Genomic DNA, 23,496 nt, shown 5'->3' with positions numbered 1-23,496 from the left:
TCTATGGATCATGTATCCTTGTCATACGTTTCGAGGAAGACCTCAACCTTCAATTCTAGCATTCTCTACTCCAAGTTCCATCTGGCACTCCAATGATGCCTCGGTGGGAAGCCTCCAGGGCCCCAGCTCCCAGGCGGTCCCCATCCACCAGGAGGTCCCCAGTGAGGTCCACTTCCATTGCCACTGCCAGTGCCGTTGTATGGCGCGACAGTCGTCAGTCGCGAGCGAACATCGGTCTGAGCCTTACCAAGAGGTGCATCATAGTCGACGGTGAAGACACTGATACTGCCCTGGCAGCCGGTGTTGACAACATTCGTCTCGCCTGGGAGCGAGCAGTCGCCGTTGATGCAAGTGTTGCCGCCAGGAGGGACGATGTTCTGGTAGGTGAAAGTTCTAGAGGTGGCGTTGTAAGCTGCAATGTCGTAGTCCGCGCCGCCAGTCAGTCGGGTCTGGACGAAGGGTGGGTTGATGCAGGTGTCGTTGGTGAGGGATGTGATGAATGGAGTGTTGACCGCGAGGCCGTATCCCAGAGGTAGAAGGCGCTCGCCTGGCGGGGTGCTCTTGATCAAGGCGTTGACGACCTTAAGTGCGAGCTGGGCTTGGATGGTTGCAGGGTCGGGGTGTCCACTTGCGGTGGTTTGGTTGATCCACTGATAGGAACGTTGCTCAGAGTTACCACCCGAGAAGGCGATAGCTGGGTATCCACGGCCAACGGATGCGTATGTGTAGCCCGCTGTACCGCTGAGAGTGTAAAGGAAAGGACCCAAGTTCGTGCCGAAGTTGGGGCCAGCAATGACCAGATCGGGGTGGGAGAAATTGGTAAAGTTGGGAATTACATAGTCGAGGCCTGCAATGTATCAGTATTTGACGAGTCTTTTGATCATGTTGTACGAACCGACAAAGGCACAAGCTGCAGGAGTGCCGTTGTAGTACCAGATGCTGTGGTCGTTTGGATCGGTGCCGATTGAAGGGGAACCGGCAGGGATGATGTTGTACTCCGAGTTGACAACAAGCGAAGCGTTGTTGGTGAAGACAGCTCGACCTCCCATGCCAGACTGGTTGTCGGCAGATGCAACGAGAACGACATTGTGGCCCTCCTGCTTCAAGAGACGATATGTCTCGCGAACGTTGGCGGCAGCGAAACCATCGTCGTTGCCCAGGAGGATGTTGAGGGCAAACGACTGCGACGAAAGAGCGAGTGCTGCTGTTACAGCGGCGGTGATTGAGAAACGCATGATTGCAAACAGAATGTGCTAGCGACCTACCAAGTCTTCACACAATGGACCAAGCAGCGAAGATATAGCTTGCCTGTCTTAAGCTTTGGACCTGCTGCAGTACAACCGACAACTTGTTAGGCGAGGACGGCGTCGATGGCCTCTCGAATAGATCCTGGGCACACGCAATGGCGGGATGGCCACTCAGAGACGCTGTCCAGTTGATAAAGCAAATGAACACCACGTGGTTCGGGTGGTAGACCGTCTTCGGTGTGCCAGCAGCGATCCTGACGTCGGGATTCCGTTGAGGCTGAAGGATGCTGTCCGTGTCTCCACTCCAGCATGAACGACTTGCCTCTCTCGATCGCTGAACGAAGATGCATCATCAGCGCTGAATTCGTGCTTTGTCGAGATCTCACTAGGTGAATTAAGCGAAGTCCTCCTCGTTATCCCATCACTCGAAAGAGGTGTTGCTGGAGGTCCCAACAGCTGTGTCCTTGGCGGATCGTCATTATTTGTGATCTCATCCCCACGAGTTCGAAAGCTCGTTTGGGGGCGGACAGGTGGGATCGCGCCTAGCCCACTTGGCGCACATCACGACCGTCTCGAAGCACCGATAGCGTCTAAAATGGCGACGTCTCCATCGACCTCGAACGGCACAGCGCCACGCATGTACAAGTACGTACATGAGATGAGCCCGGAGGAGCGATTAGAATCACTCAAAGAGTGGGCTGAAGACAAGCAATACATTCGGCCGGGCGAGGGAGGTACCTTCTCGGTGCATGGTCTGGGTGGGATGAAGTCGATGGCGAACGGTGGACCGATGCCATATGCGCGAAGTCAGAGCCAGGCTGCCGATCAGTACGGTGGGCAGTACGATGCGCCTGTTGGACCTCCGTCGTATCGAGTCGCCACGAATGAAGAACAGAGCGAGGTGAAGAAGAAGGGCGCTGTGAAGAGATGGTTAGACAAGAGGAAAGAGAAGAAAGAAATGAAGAGGAGGGAGAGCGCGCCTGCATACTTTCCATGAAAGCCGCAACTGCAAGCAGAATTGACACGAAATCGATGTCCCAGCACCTCCAAACAGCATGCTGTAGAGGAGAGCTGTACAATCTCGCGCAAGCTTTGCTGAGCACGACGAGCACTTGCGAAATGACCAGCCTCAGAAGAAATGGCCACTTCGAACTCGCATGCGGTCTATACGCTGCGTATGATCAGAGACGTCACTTCAAAGTATATGAGGAAGCCCACTTACGGTTCATTTGGGCGTTCTTGACCTGTGTTGCAGTCTTTCGGTATGCTCTTGGAAAATGGCACTTTGCTCTACGCAGCCGGGTTCTCGGACCAGCCCGCCTTCTCCTTCAGAACCTTCTTCCTATCCTCCCTCCACTTCTTGTCCCAAGCATCCAATTTGCCGCCCAAGACTGTGGTGCCGCGAGCGGTCAACATGATGACGCCGCGAGCAACGAGGAAGTCCTTCAGGACCAGCTTCGACCCAATCGCCATAGACACATCGACCCCATTGACTGTCTCCAGCTCAAATGCGTAGACCTTGTTGCCCTTGGCGTCCTGAAGAAGGATCTTATGCGGTCCAGAGGGCGAGTTGGCGTTGGTTGGAGGAGGGTTCGGATCTGAATTGTCCTCTTCATCCTGCACAACACGAATGACTTCATGCCCTTTACGCGTCTCGCCTCGCTCCTCCATCTCTATAGCCTCGACCTGACTCCATCTGCTGCGCCCAATGTCCTCGATATCCAGCACCTGAACGGGTACAGGCCCAGGTATGCGCAGTTCTTTGACATTCGGGTTGGTAATCCCAGAAGGGAAGGTAGACTGAGTCGAGGACTGGAGGGAGGTGACGATATCGGTGCCCAGCAGACGGAATTCGGCCGTCCGTTGCAGAGCCTGGATGGGAGTGTTTGGACGGATGGACTGGGCAAAGGCGATCATCCAGTCGTGCGTAGGGGGGATGTGCTTGGCGGCCAGCGCGCGCGAGATGTCGGCAATGGTGTGCTGCACGTCGCCAGGCATCGTCAACTGCCGGATGCGGAGTCTCACATGGTGTTGTTGCTGCACATGACTGTGCTGGTGGATGTGCTGGCGGAAAACGCGTCTGTTGCTGTTCGACTTGCTCGGCTCGCTTTACCTGCCTGGGACACTTCACTCACTTCGCCTGGAGAATGCAGGGTCCAAGCTCTGGTACCCTTACCTCGACTCCCACCTCTCCTCATTCTCTTCCTGCGCTCACGCTTGGTCTGGACGACTCTCCCCACCTCTCTCCGTCTTCACACTTCCCCGAACCCACCACCCTTCAACCCGTCCCTACCGCTTTCCTTCCGCCGCGTAAGCCCAACATCCCCAACAACCACCGCCATCGTCTCCAACCACGCGACAACCCCGATAACCTCGACCGCCGTGAAATCACCCAGAATCCCGCCTTCCGCTATGACATGTTGGGTGTCATTGGTCGCGTCGAAGATCCCCGTGAGCGTCGTTCTCAACAGTGAGCACGGATATGGCGAGCAGGGACATCCATAGCTGTCACAGCCTGCCAAGGCCGATGTCCAATCAACATTTCCCGTCATGCCGGCACTCGAATGATACGGCTGCGCGATGGCGTGTACAAACCGCGTGTATTTCGACGTGAGGGGTCACGAAACACAGATCGGAGCAGGTGGACGCTTCGCCATCCTATCGCACGGCTCCTGCCAACTTTCGAATGCCGTGAACAGCCAAAGGGACCCGTCGCAGCACATTTCCATGCACCACCGCGGTTGTTATCTCCGGCAAGATATACCGGATTGACACACTCGCCAGATGAACCAACAGCGCAGCCCCACCATTCGTCTGGATATGCCTGCCTATACGTGTTGATCTTTGTCACATGCTCTAACAAGACACGGAGGGCGATAAGGCTCGCCTGAAAAAGTACACCTCCATACCCTAGATCCCGGGGAAACGACAGGCAGAAGCCTCTTCCCGCCCCCAGCATCCGCTGCCGCACATCGCCATGCAGGGCATGTGGGAGGGCAAATTTGGAAAGTCGAAGCTCTATCACGATATCTCGCTCGGCGCTAAGAATAACGCGACACGGCGAGGTCGGACCATCGTGAGCCTGGGACGTGAGGATAAGTAGAAGCACATGCTGCGGTTCTGTGGTAAGATCATCCATTCCTCTTCTCTCTCAGTTCTAGCTAGCTCTTTCACGAGTCACGGCCTCTTCGCCTTGTCGCGATCTTAATCTCTCTCCTCATCACCTAATATAATGTGTCTCTACCGCTACCGAGTCTGGCCCTGTGGCTGCGATGAACGCTTCATCACCAAGCCCTGCTCTTACTCCTCATACAAAGGCCACGTACTCCACAAAGACCGCGAACGAAGCGACGTGTCAGTCAAAGGATCTTGCCCTTGGGAATGTCCCATTCGACGTTCGAAAATGGGCCCACCTCAGGTGGATGTCCTGGCACCACAACCGACATACGTTGCCATGGGCAAATTTGCATTGGGCATGTTGAAAGAGGTCACTAAGTGAACATCTTCTCTTGCTGCGGTAGAGTATGAAGGAGTTGTTGGTGTACTCAGAGACCTTTTTGGTTGACTTGTGTTGCAGAAACCTCATCGAGAAAGATCCTGAAATACTGGCGAGGATCAAGGACTCGGAGAAGGCGTTTCTCGACAAGGTCAGAGACTCCAGTGTCATGCCGTATACTGGAGGCGGCCAGATTGAAAGCCTGAATCAATGACGACTTTGATATGATACGAGACTGTCGACTGGCTACCTTGGAATATGGAGACTGGCATGAGTATGCTTAATCAACGACTGCTTGGGCGCGAATTGGCACTTTGCTTCCCGGACCGTCTGCTGCGTTACAGCACCCGTCGCGCTACGATACTGGCATAGCTTGTTGTTATGGGTTGGAAGCGAGGGGATTGAGGAGATTGCGCTTGTACGTTATGATGGGTCTCGAAACTGCTCCTCTCAACGATGGCAGTAGGAGAATAGATGGGGCTGGGAATTGTACGGTAGGAATATGTGGGTAATGTGAACTGAATGAACGAAGATAATGATTACTACTGCTTGAGATACCCAGAGTCGTGTTCTTTCGCAGTCTGTCTTTCACTCGCGCGAGAGTCTGATGTCGCAGCGGACTCTGTGAGCTGACGAAGCTTTGCGGGGAACGCCAGAATACTCAACGACGGAGACAAGAAAGCCAGCACGACGCTTCTGTCAGACATTGGTAAAGCAGTCATCGGTGTCCAGACATATCCAGATGAAACGAAGTACCGCGCCGTCTACGTTCAAAGTACTTGTCCGTCTAAAAACGAGCTGCTGGAAATAGCCAAGTCAGGATTCTCTCCCAAGACCACGCAAACGAATACGTTCAAGTTCAAAACACAACGCTTATGCCAAGCTTGAGAAGGGCAAGGACCTCGATAACACGACGATGGATTTTGTATTTGAGAGTGTTTTGGGGGAGGGTTTTGCGAGCGAATGGAGCCAAGAGACTGGCAGTGAGTTGTTTGGCATGTAGGGCCTGTCCTCGCATGAGTCGGAACAGCTTCTGCAGCGCCATGTCCCTTGACCCTCTTGTTGGTCATTAGAAGCCGTGAGGCTGAAATACACTGCCAGTTCACAACACGCAGATTGTTGTCATGATTGATCCAGGCCAAGGGCGGGACACGTGCATGAGGGTCGCAATTCTCTCTTGGCAGTCTTAAATCCGGGCAGTCGTTCGTCGTTTGGATATCGGCTGAGTGCTGAACGAGGTGGATAAAAGAGTAGATCAACTATCAATGAGATGCACAGCGATGAGTCTTGTTCCTTGTTGTCGCACATTGAACAGTGGGAACTATTGATCTGGGGCAGAGAAGCATGGAGCTCAAATCGATGAAAGCATTCCAGCCGCTGGACGAATTCAGGGCCACGAAGGGAGTCTTATCATCGCTCTTCGTCGGTGCCGCATCGACTGTGCTGACCACGATTGCTTTCGTTGTTTTCATGATCATCAACGCAAAGAGGACCAACGACTATGTCGTGGACATGAACAATTGCACTTGCTCCTGCTTTGATCGGCAGTTCAAGGGGCACCATTTTCACGCTTCGAAGCAGTACCGGTGAGTTTGCTCGCCATCTGGAATGGATGTAGCATGCTGACAAGAACAGTCACATCTACTTCAATCTCACGCCTAGTGCAGCGCTAGCGTTTTTGTGGTCGGCGGGACACTTCGTTCTGCTTTGGATGTATGTGAGCCGGGCTGTGTCGTGCTTGACGGTGACGCTACGATACCGGAACCCTGACGCACCTGGTGCTTTGAGGTGGGGAGTCTTGGCCTTGGGCAGTGTCAGTCTGTACGGATTGGTAAGTCAGTGAGAGCCTCGTGTTTGAGTGAGTTGAGCTGACGGTGCAAGGTTTATGGGTGGTGGGTTGTGTTCAACTACGTCAACGACGCTCATTATCTGTCGGAAACTGGTAGGGAATCTTGTTCCCTCTATCACACAACTCACTGACAAGACCGTGCAAGGCGTGCTTTGGCCAACTCAGCTGTTCTTCTCCGCCACGGACCTTGTCTCTGCAAATGCTTGTTATCGTCTGCTAGCTGTGGACGACGAGCCGTCAAATGAGACTATGCAGCTTTCTGTCACAGTCGCCACCGCACATATTGTGTTAGCATTATGTGACCAAGGTCTGGGAAACATTTTGGCATTGCGGCCACTCTTCGCCCGGGACATGATGTTCTTCGTGTCAGACCTGGCGTCGCTGGGCGTTATTGTTCCCCACATGAAGAGAATTACCCGGGAAGAAGTGATGAAGATGAGCCTGCGGTTCGTAATACTTTGCGCATCTTACTGGCTGTTGAAACGCCTAGTGGGGAGCTTCTAGCTTACAACTTGGTCGCAATCAAGAATCCATCAATCTGTTTCTCCAACTCCGTTTCGTCCTGCCTGTATATACTTCCATAGTTCAAGGTTGGGATCAGACTCGCCCTCACCCTCTTATCACCCTTTACCTGATCGATCAAGTTCAGCCTCGTCGGCTCGTCTCTCGCCCAGTCTGTTATGCGTCGAATGGCATTGTCGACGTAGATGATCCCCCCGGGCCGGACGAGCTTCACGCCCCAGTCAAAGTACTTGTCTTGGTTGGCGTTGTCTGCATCGATGAAGATGAAGTCGAAGACCTTGCCTTGCTCTGCAAGCTTGGGCAACAGATCGAGAGCTGGACCAAGGAGTGACTCCACATTGTCAAGGCCCTTGAGGTTCTCCAGCGCCACGTCGCGGTGGTGCTCGCGCAGTTCGAGGGTGGTGACTTGGACGCCAGGAACGGAGGATGCGAAGAACAGGGTGGAGTAACCGCCGAGGGTTCCAACTTCGAGAATATTCTTGGCCTGGATGGATTTGCAAAGAATAGAGAGGAACTGTCCTTGCGCTGGTCCAATAGCTATCGGTGGAAGGCCTTTGGCGGTGGAGTTGCTAAGGGCGAAGTCGAGTTGGGGATTGGTAGGAATGATTTCATCCTGGGCTTCTCTGATGGTCTTTGCGATTTCTTCGTGTGTGATAGACATCTTGGCTGATTGGATGGCTGGTGTCTGTGTTGTATTGGTAGTTTCGAAGGCCTTGATATATATCTATTTCGGACCGTGCCAGCCGCGCCATTTTCGGCCGATTAGTGTCTGGGGCTGTACAGTACCCATATTCGTCGATCTGGAGAGCCAATGACCAGCCGAGGCTGCCTGATGGATACCTATATGCGTCGATGAACAGTCATAGCGGTTGCCATTTCGGTGCGTTGAGACCGAAATGGTGCACCTTTTCCGTAGCAGAATTGGTTCCTTCCCTGGATCCAGGGGAAGGTAGAGATCGTTCAATAGTAGCTTCAACTTAGCTCACAAGCTATTATCAGTCCGATAAAAATCGATGCCTGGTGCAAAAATGGAGTTGACCGTGTTGAAAGGAAGGAGGTGAAGTTGTTGGTGTCTCGGGATGGGCCGTGATCTGCCGAGATTCACCCGCAATGACATGTGACAGCTTCCAACTCTCTTACAACGGCAGCAGAACAACAATGTCGACCATTGCGTCGCCCCGGATCTCACCGCGCCCTTCCCTCTCCCTCTCCTCCCGCCGTGGCTCCGCCTCGACCGACAACACCATCACCTCCGCCTCCAGCAAACCCACCGCCTCCTCCGTTGCCGATCGAGGAAGCCTTCGCCGGAATCGCGCCGCACTTCGAGACTACTACAACCTCCAAACCACCGCTCAGGCTGCGTCAATATCTTCAGAACCACCCACACCGACCACTCTCGATGCCGCACAAGAATCGGAGCTGGACAAGCCCGGCTTCTCTCCCGAAGAATATGTCACTCACCTTCTCTCCAACTCAGGTCTGGAGGGTGTACTACGGGTCGAAGCGGGACTTGTGAGTGATATAAGGTCACTGGATGGAGAGAAGAAAGCATTGGTGTACGACAACTACTCGAAATTAATTGCTGCTACCGAAACTATACGAAGTATGAGAGAGAAGATGGAGCCATTGAGCCCGGGCACGAGTACATTGAGTCCAGCTATAGGACATATTGCCGAAACAGCGGCTGGGCTGAAGAAAGGACTGAGGGAGCATGCCCAGCGTGGTGAAAATGGGCTGCAGCAGGACAAGCAGCAGCAGAGAAAGCTGGTTAGATGGGTCCTGGGTGCGCCGGATAGGATCGAGAGGATGAATAATGAAGGCGAGAAAGAGGCGGCCCAAGATGAGTGGAGGCAAGTGGAAAAAGTCTTGGACAAGTGGAAAGGCGTGGATGGGGTAGACGAGGTTAAGAAGAGGTGTCTGGTCGTGTTAGAAGGTGACAGTGAGGGTTGAGCTCACGACATGAGATGCGGAAAAGTCCCGTTTCCAATTGGCATGCCCATGGAAAAGTTTGTTGATGAATCTGTTGTTTTGCCATGGGCAATAAGGATCCAGTCAACCACCACTACGTCGATCTACGCCACAACAGCTCCTTCACACCGGGGATAGCGAAGACGTCTACATTGACCTGATCCTACCGCTTTGCCAACACAGGCGCTTTGACACCAGACTCGGTCGGTGTGTTACTATGCCATAATGCGGCTGGTCGTTCATGTTGATCTCAACCATTGGTCGCGGTTATCTCTGTAGGATTGAACGCACTGCGTCCAGCTTTGAAGAGGATCAAACGATGGCAGGTTATTAGCCTCCGACTATCTGTCCCTGGAACTTGCAGTTAGATCCAGGGCCAAATTTGCGAACGGCGTGATCTAGTGGGCGCAAACAGCAGAGATCTTTACTCTTGTGTCGTTGCAGACTTTCAACATCTTGTCGAGTACGGCCTATGCGTCGAGAGGACCAACTTCTTTGAACAGCCCCAAGAAGCTTCTTGTGCACTACTGCTCAACTCGACGGGTTTTGCTCTACCTTGCCATAACCAAATTCCGGGAACATGGATCTCAAATCTAGCATCCAAGCCTTGACGAATGCCCTGCAAAGCTTTCCAAAGACAGTCAGCGAAACGGCAAGATTCGAGATTATTTCAAAAGCGAAAGATCTCATCTTTGCCTTGCAGAGCCCGGAACAGCATGTCCTTCAAGTCAGCGCCAATGTTAGCTTTTCTGCCGTTCGCATGAGATTTCTACTGACTGTAGTAGACTATGGAGCTTGTGGCGATTCGAACCGTGATGAGAATGGGAGTGCTTGAGGTCTTACCGAAAGAGAAAGACGAGGCGCTTGAATTACAAGTCCTTGCAGAGAAGACCGGAGTGCAGGAGTCTTTGTTGGTTGGGTGTGGCAATTGACAAGGGGATTCTGGAGCTGATATAATCCAGAAAGGTTCCTCCGTTTATTGGTTGGAACGAGATTCATCCAGCAAGACAGTGCTGGCAAATATTGGCATTCGCACGTGTCCAAGGGATCCGCGGATGGAGGCAATGCTGAAGCATGGTTTAAAGGCGTGGTGTACGATGTTTCTCCCTCTCTAACGACCTTTGCTGACCTCTTTCCAACAGCTACGATGTTGTCATGGACGGATTCTTTCTATATCCCACCGCCTACCTTGATACCCACCCTTTAGAAGAACCCAGCGACCCCAGTGTAACACCGGTCACGTGCGCGTGGAATAAGGAGGGCGACAACTCTTGGCAGGTGCTCGCTCGAGATCATCCCAATAAAATGCTGAACTTCCAGCGTGGTATGGCTATGTTGGTTGATGCGGCGCCTGTGACAGGGGTATATGACTTCTCACAGCTTGTGAAGATTGAGGTAGAGAAAGAGAGGATGGTTTTGGTGGATGTTGGCGGTGGTTCCGGGCAATGCGTTGAGGCGATTTTGAAGGCACATCCGGATATACCCGCCGAGAGATGCATGGTTCAGGACCTAGGACACACGCTCGAGCATGCTCGCCACAGCGAGACTTTGCCAAGAGGTTTGCAGCTGCTGGAGCACGACTTCTGGACCCCGCAGCCCATTGTCCACGCCAAAGCATATTTCATGAGGTGGATCATTCATGACTATGTCGACAGTTTATCAGTCAAGATCTTGAAGAACACAGCGGCCGTGATGGCGCGGGACAGCGTCTTGCTGATTCACGAGGCGATTGTTCCAGAAAGACTGAGCGAGACGACGATGATTGCTGGGATTATGGACATGTTTGTGTTGAATTGTGCTGGCAAGGAGAGGACGAAGAAGGGGTTTGAAGTGCTACTCGAGCAGGCTGGGTTGGTGGTGAGGAAGTACTGGCAGAGAGAGGGCACGGCGGCGACCATGATAGAGGCGGTCTTGGCATAGATACCTGGTTGCATGCGACCTCGAGGCGAACTCTGAGGGTCACGAGCAGGAGTCATCGCCGGCTCAGCAGTGAAGTGAACAGCATCTGGTAGACATAACCCATGGAGTAAGCTTCTTGCCGATAGAGGTAACTGCAACGCGCTCTTCGGGCCGCCCTTCTATATATGGCTTAGCGTATTTTCAAACAGCACCATTTCGTCAATATCACGGCTGTGAGCCGTCGCTGCTGACACTGACTGCTGCCTTCTCCACACAAACAACCGCAACGACACCACTCATAACAACCCATCTCTCGCCATGGACTACTCGGAGGACTCAGAGGCAGAATACACCACGAATAGGCGCATGAGTGCTCGCGCTCGCAGACGGGCTAGAGGCCTGTTGCGAGACCGCAAGCGGCCTGTCTGGGAGCCGCCGGTGCATCGCTCCGGCGACTGGATCGAGGAGAACCCCATGTCAGAATCGGGTGCCATGGACTGTCTTCTTCGACAAGGCTGCCAATGCCCTCCCAAACACTACGCATCTACCCACGAGTGCCTCATTCCTGGACGTCGTCTGCAATGCCTGCGAGAAATCCAGCGCTGGCAAAATTACCGACATGTCGTTGAGGCAATCGCTACCAAACTGCCCAAGGAACTCGTCCTCGAAATCTTCGAATACCTTGCCGCCGATACCCAGCCTCATCTTCACCTACAGCACAAGAGGTCGCTGGCGGGTGCAGCGAGATCCATGATTGGCGAGTCATCCGTCCTCACCCAGCTGCAGCCATTGGCAGAGGAAGCCATTCTCAACGCGTCCACCATCAGCGTGAACGTGGCCTTTCAAGGCGATCAGAGAGGAAAGGTTGCTGTCCTGGACGAGTTTGTGTCGACTCTCCGCCACCCCATTCGACACTTCGAGTTGCCTGTGCATATCGAGATTGCCTTTGAGCGCCAGCAATATCCTGCAGCCTTCTATGGCGCAGCAGCGGGTATGGGGTCGCTCTTGTCACAGCTGCCTCGTCTGCAAACACTTTACCTCACCCTACGGATTGCACTCAGCCAACACCCAAGAGACCCTCACCGAGTGGGTGCCACGACCGACTTCTTGAACATTCGTTGTCGAAAGGGCTTCAGCGGAACAACCACGTTCAAGCAAGCGATCGTAGACCTTTTGGACGCGGCGCGGACAGGTGAACGTTGCCCAGCTGTGTCGCTAGAGCTGCGATACGAGCACCCGGACAAATGGCGGGCTCCGTGGCGACCTGAGCTGGAGACTTATCGCGTTCAAGCCGGCGTTCGACCTGCACAGGATGTTGTGGAAGAAGCAGACGCCAATCATCAGTGGTGAGAAACCAATACTGAGGAGGAGTCTGGCAAGATGCTCATGGAATGTCGACAAGACGAGTTGGATGTACACTACCTTGTGGTTCTATTGTACTGGACTCGTGTGTTGGGCTCACATGCGACACCCATTACGGCAAGGCCTCGAAATATCAAGCTCTATGCAGGGTTCATATGCACTGCCTATCACGGAAAGTCCGATGGCTTCCTGCGTGGCTGGCTGATGAATGAAAAGCCTCTTCTTAACTATACCTTGACTGCACGCTGCCACTTCTTTCACTCAGCTGAACTTGACCTGCTATCATAGGCCCAATGCCTATACATGCGACAGTAAGTTTGACGGCGCCTTGGTCGCATGTACAAAACAGATAAGAGCGAATCCTCCGCATTCCAAAATTGGAAGTCACACTCGTTCCTGCAAATGCACCATCACAGCGTGGTGTAGAACGGCCCTGTCGCCGCAGCTGCACATTCTATGCACCGACTACAACGAGGCACTGCGGTGAAGGCTAGATCGGAAGCTTGTGCCATAGTCTGGAAGATGTCTCGCCGCACTGCTTTTGCCCAGCACATGGATACATCACGATATGAAGCCGCCACGATCCCATGCGCTCGCAGAAAGTGGTCTGTGATCTCTCTCCCCAGTCTGATACGGGGCCCCTTGATACCACACAAAACTTCCTACAGCACAACAAATCATGGCTCCAGCTTCTTTAGTCGATCTGTTTGGCGAGACACCACAAGACGCTGCAAATGCAGTATACAGGCGGAATTCTATCGGCGCCGATGAGCGTTCACCTACCTATCATCAAGATAAGGAAGCCCAATATGTTCTTCCAAACGAGTACGTAGTACCATGTGATAGTGCTAGCACGCCAGCACTCACCCATATGCAGCTTTCAAGAGCACGTCCGTCTCGAGATCCAAGCACTGCACCTGTCCAACATGATGGGAGGCCATGTATTGCATGCACCAATCAAGCATGGCGGAATTCAACGAATGCTGGACATTGGCTGCGGGACTGGTATCGTGACCGATCTGATGTCTGAGAAATTCCCTCAGGCAGAATGTATCGGCCTAGACCTCTCCGCTGTGCCATCAATCCGCGAGCACGAGCCGAATGTCAGTTTCTTCCAGGGAAATGCAGCCACCAATTTACCGTCCCAATGGCGTCCGATCGAGGATAGACCCGGTCTGCCTAAAGACTCAGAGCTCTTCGACTACATCTTCAGCCGCCTGCTGATATGTGGAATGACCGACTGGCCGGCATTCATAAGAAAAGAATATGAGCTGGTGAAGTCTGGTGGCTGGGTTGAGGTGCACGACGTGGCATGGGACTGGTACAATATCAACGACTCGGTCATCAGCGAGGACTGGTCGTGGCTGCACACACTAAGCATGGCTTGCGAGCAGAAGAAAGGCATGTCCTTTCAGTGCGGCAAGCTCGTTGAGAAATGGATGCAAGAAGCTGGGTTCGTTCAGATCCGTCAATTTGAATATCGGTGGCCGTTCTGTGGGAATACGGAAGAGACTCCTGATATGCGTGCTTTTGGAGAGTACTCGACGACGACGGTGCCGACCATGTTGCATCATATGATTCAGAGGACAATGGACGATGAGTCGGGAAGTGAGGAGAACCAGCAAGAGATCGAGGCGATGCGGGCGGACATGCGGTGGTGCCTCTTGCCGGAGGCTGGAAAGTATCAGGTGTTCTATGTGACGATTGGTAGAAAGCCTGAATAGCTGACAGGAATGTAGACAGTCTTTGATTCAGTACGTATTGGCCTCTTTTTCTAGGTGCCCTGAGAACAGATTCTGTCTACCTGGGTCTTCCGGGAAGTCTATATCGTAAAAGCGCTTCATGACATCTTTGATGGCATCGTAGCAGGATCCAAATCGGATGACGGAGACGTCTTTGAAGTTGATCATTGTCGAAGACGGCCGAGGGTGGACGTACTTCATCTTGCCGTAGTCGATGACAATGTCTGCTACGGCCAGAATTTCGGGTTCGATGTCTTCGGCGAAGGACTTGGTGCCTTTGCCGCTCACATTTGCGGATGCTAAGAGGATATGTCAGATTTTTCGCCTGGGCTGCACTGCGGTGAGGTTACTTACATCCCATCAACGGAACTCCAGCCTCCACGGCCAATCTTGAAAGCTCATCTTGGAAAGGGCCGCCGTTCACCTGGATCACATCAGAGTCACACTTCTCCAACGAGGCCAATTCGAATACACACCAGCATAGATAAAGTATTATCCATTGAACTTCTCGCCAACAAATCCTCACCCAATTTCTGAATCAAGGGATGATCCTTTCGGAACGGGGCTACAACTCCCAAAGGCATATCCAGCGTTTTAGTCAGGAGTCCCACCATGCCCGCTTCACGCTCAGGAAGGACATGAATCTCCTTGTGCAAGGCGTAGCTTCCGATCATGGCATGACGTTTGTGAGGTTTCCGTTGCTTGGTCTCGAAGGCTCGTTGGAGCGCTACTGGGTCGGTGGCTGTGATTGCGTATCCAACGCTGAAAGGCACGATGGCAAGTCCGCCTTTCTGGAGTACATCAAAGGCTCGGCGAGCGTCTTCTTTGACGTTGGGGATCTGGACTGGGGAGGCGGAGGGAGACATGGTGTGGAGATTCTGTGGTGTAGTCTGGGTATGATCGAGCTGCCAACACCAATCACTCTTCGATTGTTTGTTCGCTTACCTTCTTATATTACTGTCATTCAAGAAGCTGGCAGCTATCCTTGATCCTTCGCTGTACATCCTCCGCATTATCGGCCTCGTGAAAATGTAATTCCCGGCTTACCCCCGGTTCTTCATTTGGAGGACTGTTGCAGAACGGGGAAGCCATGAAGGATTTTCAGCAAGATACAGCCCTGAACGAGCATGTGATTCATCATCGTCGTCGGGGTTATGGGGCAAGGAGGAGAAGATGAGGAGAAAGAAGGGGGAGACGAAGGCCGAAAAGACAGCCGACGTCGGGGAAATCGGTCGAGGTCGCACTTCGCTCTTCGGCTTGCGTCTTCCACTTCATCTATCTCCTTCGTACACAGTATCATCACTCAAGACGCCCGAGAAATGGTGGGCGATATCGGGGGAGCTCCTGAGGTGGATAAGCAGATGGACTGATGTGTCAAGCATGAAGCTGACTCAATGAATCAGCTTCTTGCGAGTCCCGTACACGAAAGAGGTCGATAACGACATGTTACTCCAGAAACCAGGTCGACAGAGTCGCCCGAAGAGAGAGAATCCTTTCTATACTCGCCCAGGAAAGCAAAGTCTGGAATCCAAACGTTGCGACAGCACGCCATCAATTTTCCGTCACGGCTCGTGGTTCAACGGCTGCGTGGCCACGGCGCAATATATCAAGACGACAACTTGTCTCATATACACCATGGACTGTTCGCCACCATCCCTACAGCGACGGACTTGCTGGCGGTGATGGACGACCGACTTTAACCCGGCAACGTGTTGCTTATGCCACAATTTGCGTGGCGCCGGTCCTCTATTGACAGCCTTACTACTATGTTTCCGCGCCCTGGCCCCATGCCGTCCAACGCAAAACAGAGCTGCGAGGTTTGGTAGAGACATTACTTCTCATTTCCACTGAAAGGCAGCAAGAGATGCTTGACAACGCCGAGGAGCTGGGTCACTCAGACAGCGGCGCCTGGAGATCGAACTGTTGCTATGCCTACAGACCCAACTGCTCTTCATCTTGGAATACATCAAGTTGCTTTGTATAAGGCCGACTTTGCTCAAGACCCGTGACTCTCAAATCGGTTCTCATTATCTTCAACATTGCCTACTACCTCTTACTTGTCAAAGATATCTACAAGACAGTCTTCTAATCTATCGACACATCAATTAGTACTCATCATTGTACAAACAGCCTCTTCTTCTTGTTCCCTGCGTTGCACTATCCAAGATGCCCCATCACAGATCAAGATCAAAGATCAGCGGCGTAGCAGCAGCATCAGCAGGCCTCTGGCTTGCTCGAGGGTCGACTGCAGCTGGTCTTGATGGGTCGAGCAACGTAGCGCTGTACTGGGGACAGAACTCATACAACCAAGGATCTGGAGACTTGGCCCAACAACCTCTCGCCACTTATTGCGCCAACACGGACATCGACATCATCCCAATGGCATTCATGGTCCAGGTTACTTCTGGCCAGGGTAAGGAGCCGGTCATAAACTTTGCTAACCAACAGAATAATTGTACAGTGTTTCCCGATACCGGCCTCATGGACTGTCCACAAATTGGTGACGATATCAAGACTTGTCAGCAGAAGTATGGGAAGACCATCCTATTATCCATTGGGGGTGCGACCTACACTGAAGGAGGCTTCGCCAGCAAAGACGCGGCGATCGCGGCAGCCAACTTGGTGTGGAATACCTTTGGACCTACTTCTGGCTCCTCATCAAGTAACTCGTCATCATCATCCTCTGCGGTGCCTTCTGCAGCATCGAATTCCACGTCGCTTGTCGGATCAGCCCACAGCACCACATCATCGGCCTTATCGACCGGCGGCACAGGCAAGGTTGCAGCAACGAATGCGTCAACGAATCTCCTTCCCACGCTTTCGACTGCCTTGGTAGTGAATTCTACGACGACGGATAAAGTTAATAAGGTAAAGAGTACTAGCACGCTAACAACGGCATCCGCGACAACGTCGGATGAAGACGCACTAACTGCAGTCACAACGCTTCTGACCATTCTCGAGGAGGCCACTTCAACCGCCAAGACAACCCTTAAGAACAAAGCAGTGGAAACCTATTCGAGCGACAAGCATTCGACCGAAAGCATGGAAGAAACCACTGTCGAGATATCTTCCCATGCTTCCCGATCGACCAAGACTCTCAAGCACACGGATGCAGATACTTCCACCACTGTTCTACGGATGACTCGGACTCATGCAGCCATTCACAGAACCCAAGCTACTCAGGAAGTGGCCTCCTCGAAGTCCAGCACAGCGACAGCATCTGCATCGAAAGCTGCAACCACAGAGGCGAATGCAGAGACACTCAGCTACTCGGCCACTCACCCTCGTCGACAAGCTCAGACTTACCGACCTTTCCATGACGCTGTCATCGATGGATTCGATTTGGACTTGGAGACGGCGGTGCAGAACTTCAACCCCTTCGCCGCTCAGCTGCGAAGCTTGATGGACGCCGACAAGTCGAAGAAGTACTACCTCACTGCTGCTCCTCAGTGTCCCTATCCGGATGCTGCAGATGACAGTATGTTGAACGGGGCTGCTGGCATGGACAAGGTCAATTTCGATGCGGTGAGTCAATTGAAGCGTCACAAATGGAGTGAAGATAGACGTAGCTGACGAGACGTTTACAGATCTTCGTCCAATTCTACAACAACTACTGCGGCACCAACTCCTACGTCGCCAACGCAACGACCCAGAACAATTTCAACTTCGAGACCTGGGATAATTGGGCCACGACCAAGTCGGCCAACAAGGACGTCAAAGTATTCCTGGGCGTGCCAGCTGGCCAGTCCGCTGCAGGTACTGGATACTTGAGTGCCGATGCACTGAAACCTGTTATCGACTACTGCAAGACCTTTAAGAGTTTCGGTGGTGTGATGGCTTGGGATGCGTCGCAGGCGTATGCGAATAAGGGATTCCTTGATGGTGTCAAGACGGCGCTGGGTGACTCATCGAAGAAGGCGAGATTGATCAGGAGGACTCTCGCGAGGGAGTGGTGGGGATAGACATTTCGGTGGAACAAATTGATAGTGTAATGAGTCCCTAGTGGGAGGACGAGGCGTTGTGTTTGGCGTTTTGATACCCAGTGTAAATTTGAATCCAACGACTTGACACGATATGAGGCCGAGAAAGGCGTTTTTCATGCTCGAACAAGCTTCATCATACATTTATTTCCCAATAAGACCATTGACAAAATCAGAGCCTGCAGTTGCACCAGCTCCAAAGATCGCTGCGCCTCCAAGCTTCTCTGGGATGCTCTTCAAGAATTGGCCATGCTGTTGAAACGTGAGCAGGACATACTCAACGATGAGATGGAAGTAAAGCATACTTTTGGGTGGTCTTTATGAGCAGGATGCTCGGGGTTATCACGGTTCTTGTGAGCGTCCTCAAGGATCTTCTTGTCCTCTGGACTGAGTTCTTGCTGTGTCTATTGAAGGTGTCAGCATAGCCCCTTATTCAAACGGAAGCATTCTCAAATTCACTTCAGGCATGATGATGTTTATGTGAAGGGTATGTTCCGTGGGAAAGACGTGAAGAGAAGAGGTCCAGACTTTGGGAACACTGCAAGAGCCAAGCTTTGGGAAGTGAATGTTTAAATGCTTGGCTGAGAAGCTTGCCCGCCATAAGCTCCAGTGATGTCAGTTGTACCAAGCACGAATCGGAAGGATGATGATGATGGTGTGCTTCGACCGATCTGATCTGAAGCAAGATTCGCGACAGTGGTCCAAGAACTCTGTTGCATGCCAGCGCCTGGGCCGTTCGTTCTTCGTGTGGAGGACTGTAAGAGCAGGTCAGGCGAGGTGGCATTCACACACTCGCTGTGCTTTCATTATTTTGATAAAAGGGTATCAATTAGCTTTTCTCCCACCTAGTCACCAAGCACCTGGTGCAATGCATTCGTGCGATACGTCTCCGAATCCCTCAGCAGTTCCCGATGGGTTCCCTTGGCGGTGCATCGTCCTTCCTCGATCACGAAGATCCGGTCGGCTTTTTCGATTGTGTGCAGTCGATGTGCAATGGCAATGACAGTGATGCCTTTGCGCACGTTCTCGAGAGCATCTTGGACCATCTTCTCGCTCTCACTGTCCAGCGCTGAAGTGGATTCATCAAGTAGCAGTAGTCGCGGCTTTCTGAGCAATGCTCGTGCGATGGATATGCGCTGCCTTTGGCCACCAGAGAATTGGTTGCCATTGGGGCCACACCTGGAACGTTTGTCAGCTCATGAAAGGGGTTCGGTGTGGAGTCAACTCACCTCGTGTCGTACTTATCAGGCAGCTCCATAATGGTGTAGTGGATGTGTGCCAGCTTGCAAGCCTGCTGAATCTCCTCTTCCGTCACCTCCTGGTTTGGTCTCGCTCCCAGCGACAAGTTGAACTTCAACGTGCCCTCAAACATGACACTCTCCTGCGGGACGAGTGCAATGTCATTTCTGAAGTCGGCGCCGGCAAAGCCGCTCACGTCAAGACCGTCGAGTGTGACCCTGCCTGCTGAAGGTCGGTAGAAGCGCTCGACCAGCGAGATGATGGTGGACTTGCCAGCACCACTTGGTCCAACAAGCGCACCAAACTGTCCAGGCTTGACGTCAATATCGAGCCCCTTCAGCACCTTCGTGTCGGGTCTTGACGGGTAGGAGAACTCTACGCGTTCAAACTGGACACGAATGCCACCACTGCCAGACTTCTCTAGACTAGAGTGTGTCGACTCGATGTCCTTCTCCGCGCCTACACCATCACCCTTGTATGACCCTTTGATCGCGTAGTCAGAAACTGTCATGGACTTCTTTCCAATCTCCAGCAGATCCAGGATTCTTGCTGCGGAGAGTTTCGACTTTGAGAAGTCAGGTGCGAGGGCGAATAGCTGACCGCAAGTCTGGGCACTGAACAACATGGCAGTGAGCACAATGAAGAAGGACTGTTGGGAGTATCGCCCTTCAATGATGTTCTGCGAGCCCCACCAGTACGCCAGAGCGTAGACGAGGTTGCTGACGCTGTATGCCGACGCGAGCCAGGCGTTGCTCCAGAGGAGCATCTTCGACGTCTCCTCGTAGGGTGCTTTCAACGAGCGGTGATATACGTTGACGGCTTCTTCCTCCAGTGAAAATATGGAGATGACACGGATAGAGTTGACAGCCTCGGTGGCATATCCTGTAGCGCTCGAAAAGGCTTTTGCATGCTTTTCGTGGAATTTGGCGTAGCAACGAAGGCGCATGACGCCGGCTCCAATCAAGACGGGAACACAGGCCAACAGGACGATGGCGATTCTCCATGCGATAGCGAGCGACAGAGCAATGCCCGCGACGCTGTTGATGAGGACGGAGAAAAGCGTTCCCAAAACAGTTCCAGTCAAGCCCGCGAGAGCTTGAGTGTCGCTTGTGATATACGACAAGAGGCCAGCAGGATCTCTCCCATCCGACTCGTGCCAATCGACGTCCTGGCCCAGCAGCGTACGAAGCGACAGGATGCGAACTTTATAAAGAGTGTTTTCTCCGACCAAGCCGAACGTTCCAGCCATGAACAAATTGGCGAAGAATTCGACGATGGCTAGGATGAAGTACAACAGACCCCAGAACGAACCGGCAGATCGAATGGCAGAGGCAGCGTTGCATGAGCTGAAGCTGCTGACGGTGTGACCAAAGATGACGGCTTCGCCGGAGTAGGATCCTCCAACAATGGCAGATGCAGTGAAAGCCACGAGAAGAAACAAGGCCTGCGAGCGGGTGAGGGTACCAACACCACGGATGGTCGAGACAACACCTCGATTGCTGGCGTTCTTGTCGTCCTTGGCCTTGTCTTTCTTGTCGAAGAAAAAGAATCGCTTTCCTGTGGCAGGCTTCTCTTTGCTGGGCTCAGCGAGTACCTTGTCGTTTTCTCCTGCAAGGGTTTCGCCCGGTAATGGCGTCTCCTCAGTCTTGCTCTTTTCCTTTTCGAATGTGTCGTCGCTTGAACGCTCTTCAGCAGACGAGATGTCGTCCTCAGGCTCGGTATCTTGACCATGAAGTTCTGTGCCGTCATGTTGGCTTACATTTTGAAGTCGAACCATACTTGCGTAAGTGCCGTCAGCCGCGATCAATTCGGCATGCGTTCCTTGTTCCAGAATCTTTCCGCTACGCATGACAATGATGTTGTCAGCGTTCTTGACAGTGGACAGACGATGAACAATGGAAATAGTCGTGCGGCCTTTCGATGCTTCGTGAAGCGCGCCTTGGATGAGCCTCTCACTACGTGAATCCAGTGCGGAAGTGGCTTCGTCCAGTAAGAGGATCTTTGGGTCTCGCATCATTGCTCGAGCAAGAGCAATTCGTTGCTTTTGCCCGCCACTGAATTGGTTGCCTGCAGATCCGACAGAGGTAGCGAGGCCATGGTCCAGGCGATTGATAAAGCCAGTCGCATCGGCAATGGTAGCTGCTTTCATAACTCTCTCCACGACAGCCTTCACCGATGCAGACTGTGAGATGAGCGTATTCTCGAAGGAGCTGGACTTGCGCACTTTGTCTGCGAAGTCTGCAATTTGACCATGCAAAACTGCATCAATTTGTTTCTGTGGAGCTTCCGAATTGATCAAACCGTGAGCAATGTTCTCCAGGATAGAGCGGTCCAACAACGCGGGATCCTGCTGGACAGCACCAATCTGGCCCCTCAAGTGACCGACGTTGAGCTCACGAACGTCAACGCCGTCAAGTCTAACTATACCCTCTTTCGGATCATAGAGTCGAGCGAGTAGAGCAGCCACTGTAGACTTACCACTTCCCGACTGGCCGACAATGGCTGTGTGCTGGTAAGCTGGAATCTTCATCGACAGATCCTTGATGACGAGCGTGTCAGGGCGGCTGGGATAGGCAAACGACACATTGTCGAATTCGATGCCGCCGGAGACGGAGTCCAGACATCGACCGTACGATTTATCAGTACCGTCGATTTGAGATTGCCTTGCGATGGCTTTGTTCAGTTTCTCTGAAGCTCCGCCTGCCGTGCCAAAGATTTGCATGAATGGCGCGATGCGACTGAGAATGAAGGAGGCTGCACAAACATGTTAGCACCAGCAATATTGTGTCAGTGGCAGTACGTACCGTCAATGAGAACAAAGATGACCGTGTACACAGCACCAACTGCGGCTCCTCCTGACCCAGATTCAACTGATGCGGCAATAGTTCTACTTCCTTGCCAATAGGCAACGGCATTGGTCGAATAGGCAATGAAGTAGAGAAGACCAAGCTGAACCCCAGCAGTGATGGTCTTCTTGATGCCTTCCGTCCTTGCACGGCCAAGGTACTCGGTGAACTTGGCTTCCAGTCGCCGGCTTGCACCAAAGGCGTGAACAATGTTCAGCTTGTTCAGCGCTTCTGAGGCGATGGACGTCGCTTTCGCGATCTCATCCGACACCTCACCGGTGTACTTCTTAGTGAAGTGGCCGCCAATAAAGGTCATGAGGAAGTAGGCCGGCACAAGGGAGACCAAAATTCCGGCTAGCTTGGCCGACTTGAGGAATGCGACAATGTATGCGGCAACGAAGTAGGATACGCTGCTGATGACGATGCCGACCTTCTCAGAAGTACCTTGCTGGATCTGGTCCAAGTCGTTTGACAGTCGGGATGAGACATCCCCAGCGGGCAACTCGTCGAAAAACGCCAGTTCCTGTCGGAGAAGACTGCGCAGGTAGCGCTCTCTCAGTCGTCGAACGAGTCGTTCTCCAAACATGGACCAACAGGTGGTGTGGATGTAGATGAAGCACCAGTTGGCGATGGTAACGTAGATGACAAGGAGCACTTTCGTTCGAATCGAAGACTGCAACGTAGAAGTGTCGCCGCCGGTAGACTCGGCGCATGAAGAGGAGTTGACATTATCGATCAGTTGACCGAATAGAATACCCAGGAGAGGAAAGGGGACTCCAGCAGCGATAGATCCTATGAGGCCCCCAACAAGCAGAAAGATGTCCCAGGCGGTGTATCCGGGAGTGAGTAGCAGGCGAAACCAGACAGTGGCCTGCTTGAAGGCAGATTCCTTCTCAACACCGCTCTCCTCTGGCTTGGACTCCTGTTCGAATCAATCAGTAAATGCATCTTCGAACGCAATGCACAGGATCCACAAACCTTTTTTCTGAAATTGAAGCCCATGACTGCGACTCCTGCGACTCCCCGAGACCACGACCGGACATTGAAGTTGACGACATGTTTGCCTCTGAGCAAGCAGTAGCGGCCAGATCATGTGACAGGGTCTCGAGCGAGGCGACGGCGGCATCGGCGGCTTGGCCCAGGGCATCCCGCTCGCAGTACATAATAGTTTGGTGTATAGCGACTTCCGTTTGCGAGTGCTGTGCTTGGGTGATGTCGGTGGGAAAGGCTACCGCAGCAAGCGCATGTGGAAGCGACAGGGGCCACAGGGCGAAGATGACGCCAAGCAAGGCCGTCGTTCATCTGGCGATGATCTGTGCACGATGGAACCTCGGACGGCCACAGCG

General features: G+C 52.8%; 14 protein-coding genes across 14 annotated transcripts; 8 read left to right on the top strand and 6 right to left on the bottom strand.

The window, feature by feature from the left end:
* Nucleotides 1–65: 65 nt before the first annotated feature.
* M409DRAFT_64222 (uncharacterized protein) lies at nucleotides 66–1,235 on the bottom strand (the record flags this gene model as incomplete). Its single annotated transcript, XM_033815971.1, has 2 exons — nucleotides 66–847; nucleotides 896–1,235. 2 exons carry the CDS (start codon nucleotides 1,233–1,235, stop codon nucleotides 66–68), a joined length of 1,122 nt encoding a protein of 373 aa, XP_033671400.1.
* Nucleotides 1,236–1,842: 607 nt separating this feature from the next.
* On the top strand, nucleotides 1,843–2,244 carry M409DRAFT_51541 (uncharacterized protein; the record flags this gene model as incomplete). Its single annotated transcript, XM_033811834.1, has 1 exon — nucleotides 1,843–2,244. One exon carries the CDS (start codon nucleotides 1,843–1,845, stop codon nucleotides 2,242–2,244), a length of 402 nt encoding a protein of 133 aa, XP_033671399.1.
* A 293-nt stretch (nucleotides 2,245–2,537) lies between these two features.
* On the bottom strand, nucleotides 2,538–3,245 carry M409DRAFT_51540 (uncharacterized protein; the record flags this gene model as incomplete). The annotated part of the gene is made up of 1 exon (XM_033811833.1): nucleotides 2,538–3,245. The coding sequence occupies one exon, from the start codon at nucleotides 3,243–3,245 to the stop codon at nucleotides 2,538–2,540; it is 708 nt and encodes a 235-aa protein (XP_033671398.1).
* A 1,405-nt stretch (nucleotides 3,246–4,650) lies between these two features.
* Nucleotides 4,651–4,957, top strand: M409DRAFT_19328 (uncharacterized protein; the record flags this gene model as incomplete). Its single annotated transcript, XM_033804885.1, has 2 exons — nucleotides 4,651–4,742; nucleotides 4,825–4,957. The coding sequence occupies 2 exons, from the start codon at nucleotides 4,651–4,653 to the stop codon at nucleotides 4,955–4,957; spliced, it is 225 nt and encodes a 74-aa protein (XP_033671397.1).
* A 1,130-nt stretch (nucleotides 4,958–6,087) lies between these two features.
* On the top strand, nucleotides 6,088–6,723 carry M409DRAFT_19327 (uncharacterized protein; the record flags this gene model as incomplete). Its single annotated transcript, XM_033804884.1, has 3 exons — nucleotides 6,088–6,329; nucleotides 6,379–6,574; nucleotides 6,625–6,723. The coding sequence occupies 3 exons, from the start codon at nucleotides 6,088–6,090 to the stop codon at nucleotides 6,721–6,723; spliced, it is 537 nt and encodes a 178-aa protein (XP_033671396.1).
* Nucleotides 6,724–7,004: 281 nt separating this feature from the next.
* On the bottom strand, nucleotides 7,005–7,775 carry M409DRAFT_64220 (uncharacterized protein; the record flags this gene model as incomplete). Its single annotated transcript, XM_033815970.1, has 2 exons — nucleotides 7,005–7,033; nucleotides 7,169–7,775. The coding sequence occupies 2 exons, from the start codon at nucleotides 7,773–7,775 to the stop codon at nucleotides 7,005–7,007; spliced, it is 636 nt and encodes a 211-aa protein (XP_033671395.1).
* Nucleotides 7,776–8,272: 497 nt separating this feature from the next.
* Nucleotides 8,273–9,064, top strand: M409DRAFT_64219 (uncharacterized protein; the record flags this gene model as incomplete). Its single annotated transcript, XM_033815969.1, has 1 exon — nucleotides 8,273–9,064. One exon carries the CDS (start codon nucleotides 8,273–8,275, stop codon nucleotides 9,062–9,064), a length of 792 nt encoding a protein of 263 aa, XP_033671394.1.
* Nucleotides 9,065–9,662: 598 nt separating this feature from the next.
* M409DRAFT_19324 (uncharacterized protein) lies at nucleotides 9,663–11,002 on the top strand (the record flags this gene model as incomplete). Its single annotated transcript, XM_033804883.1, has 4 exons — nucleotides 9,663–9,821; nucleotides 9,868–9,992; nucleotides 10,049–10,174; nucleotides 10,225–11,002. The coding sequence occupies 4 exons, from the start codon at nucleotides 9,663–9,665 to the stop codon at nucleotides 11,000–11,002; spliced, it is 1,188 nt and encodes a 395-aa protein (XP_033671393.1).
* Nucleotides 11,003–11,299: 297 nt separating this feature from the next.
* M409DRAFT_19323 (uncharacterized protein) lies at nucleotides 11,300–12,331 on the top strand (the record flags this gene model as incomplete). The annotated part of the gene is made up of 1 exon (XM_033804882.1): nucleotides 11,300–12,331. One exon carries the CDS (start codon nucleotides 11,300–11,302, stop codon nucleotides 12,329–12,331), a length of 1,032 nt encoding a protein of 343 aa, XP_033671392.1.
* Nucleotides 12,332–13,022: 691 nt separating this feature from the next.
* M409DRAFT_19322 (uncharacterized protein) lies at nucleotides 13,023–14,067 on the top strand (the record flags this gene model as incomplete). The annotated part of the gene is made up of 2 exons (XM_033804881.1): nucleotides 13,023–13,168; nucleotides 13,221–14,067. 2 exons carry the CDS (start codon nucleotides 13,023–13,025, stop codon nucleotides 14,065–14,067), a joined length of 993 nt encoding a protein of 330 aa, XP_033671391.1.
* Nucleotides 14,068–14,094: 27 nt separating this feature from the next.
* On the bottom strand, nucleotides 14,095–14,951 carry M409DRAFT_51535 (uncharacterized protein; the record flags this gene model as incomplete). The annotated part of the gene is made up of 3 exons (XM_033811832.1): nucleotides 14,095–14,384; nucleotides 14,440–14,509; nucleotides 14,562–14,951. 3 exons carry the CDS (start codon nucleotides 14,949–14,951, stop codon nucleotides 14,095–14,097), a joined length of 750 nt encoding a protein of 249 aa, XP_033671390.1.
* A 1,300-nt stretch (nucleotides 14,952–16,251) lies between these two features.
* M409DRAFT_64218 (glycoside hydrolase family 18 protein) lies at nucleotides 16,252–18,047 on the top strand (the record flags this gene model as incomplete). Its single annotated transcript, XM_033815968.1, has 4 exons — nucleotides 16,252–16,325; nucleotides 16,356–16,747; nucleotides 17,381–17,610; nucleotides 17,673–18,047. The coding sequence occupies 4 exons, from the start codon at nucleotides 16,252–16,254 to the stop codon at nucleotides 18,045–18,047; spliced, it is 1,071 nt and encodes a 356-aa protein (XP_033671389.1).
* Nucleotides 18,048–18,209: 162 nt separating this feature from the next.
* Nucleotides 18,210–18,533, bottom strand: M409DRAFT_19319 (uncharacterized protein; the record flags this gene model as incomplete). Its single annotated transcript, XM_033804880.1, has 3 exons — nucleotides 18,210–18,317; nucleotides 18,371–18,469; nucleotides 18,525–18,533. 3 exons carry the CDS (start codon nucleotides 18,531–18,533, stop codon nucleotides 18,210–18,212), a joined length of 216 nt encoding a protein of 71 aa, XP_033671388.1.
* A 377-nt stretch (nucleotides 18,534–18,910) lies between these two features.
* On the bottom strand, nucleotides 18,911–23,152 carry M409DRAFT_64217 (uncharacterized protein; the record flags this gene model as incomplete). Its single annotated transcript, XM_033815967.1, has 4 exons — nucleotides 18,911–19,244; nucleotides 19,295–22,058; nucleotides 22,109–23,072; nucleotides 23,129–23,152. The coding sequence occupies 4 exons, from the start codon at nucleotides 23,150–23,152 to the stop codon at nucleotides 18,911–18,913; spliced, it is 4,086 nt and encodes a 1,361-aa protein (XP_033671387.1).
* Nucleotides 23,153–23,496: the final 344 nt, after the last annotated feature.

This window comes from Zasmidium cellare, assembly GCF_010093935.1.
Source record: "Zasmidium cellare ATCC 36951 unplaced genomic scaffold M409scaffold_7, whole genome shotgun sequence".
Classification (NCBI taxonomy): Eukaryota; Fungi; Ascomycota; class Dothideomycetes; order Mycosphaerellales; family Mycosphaerellaceae; genus Zasmidium; species Zasmidium cellare.
The sequence above is the reverse complement of the archived record's forward strand: the minus strand, read 5'-3'. Positions and strand labels throughout refer to the sequence as shown.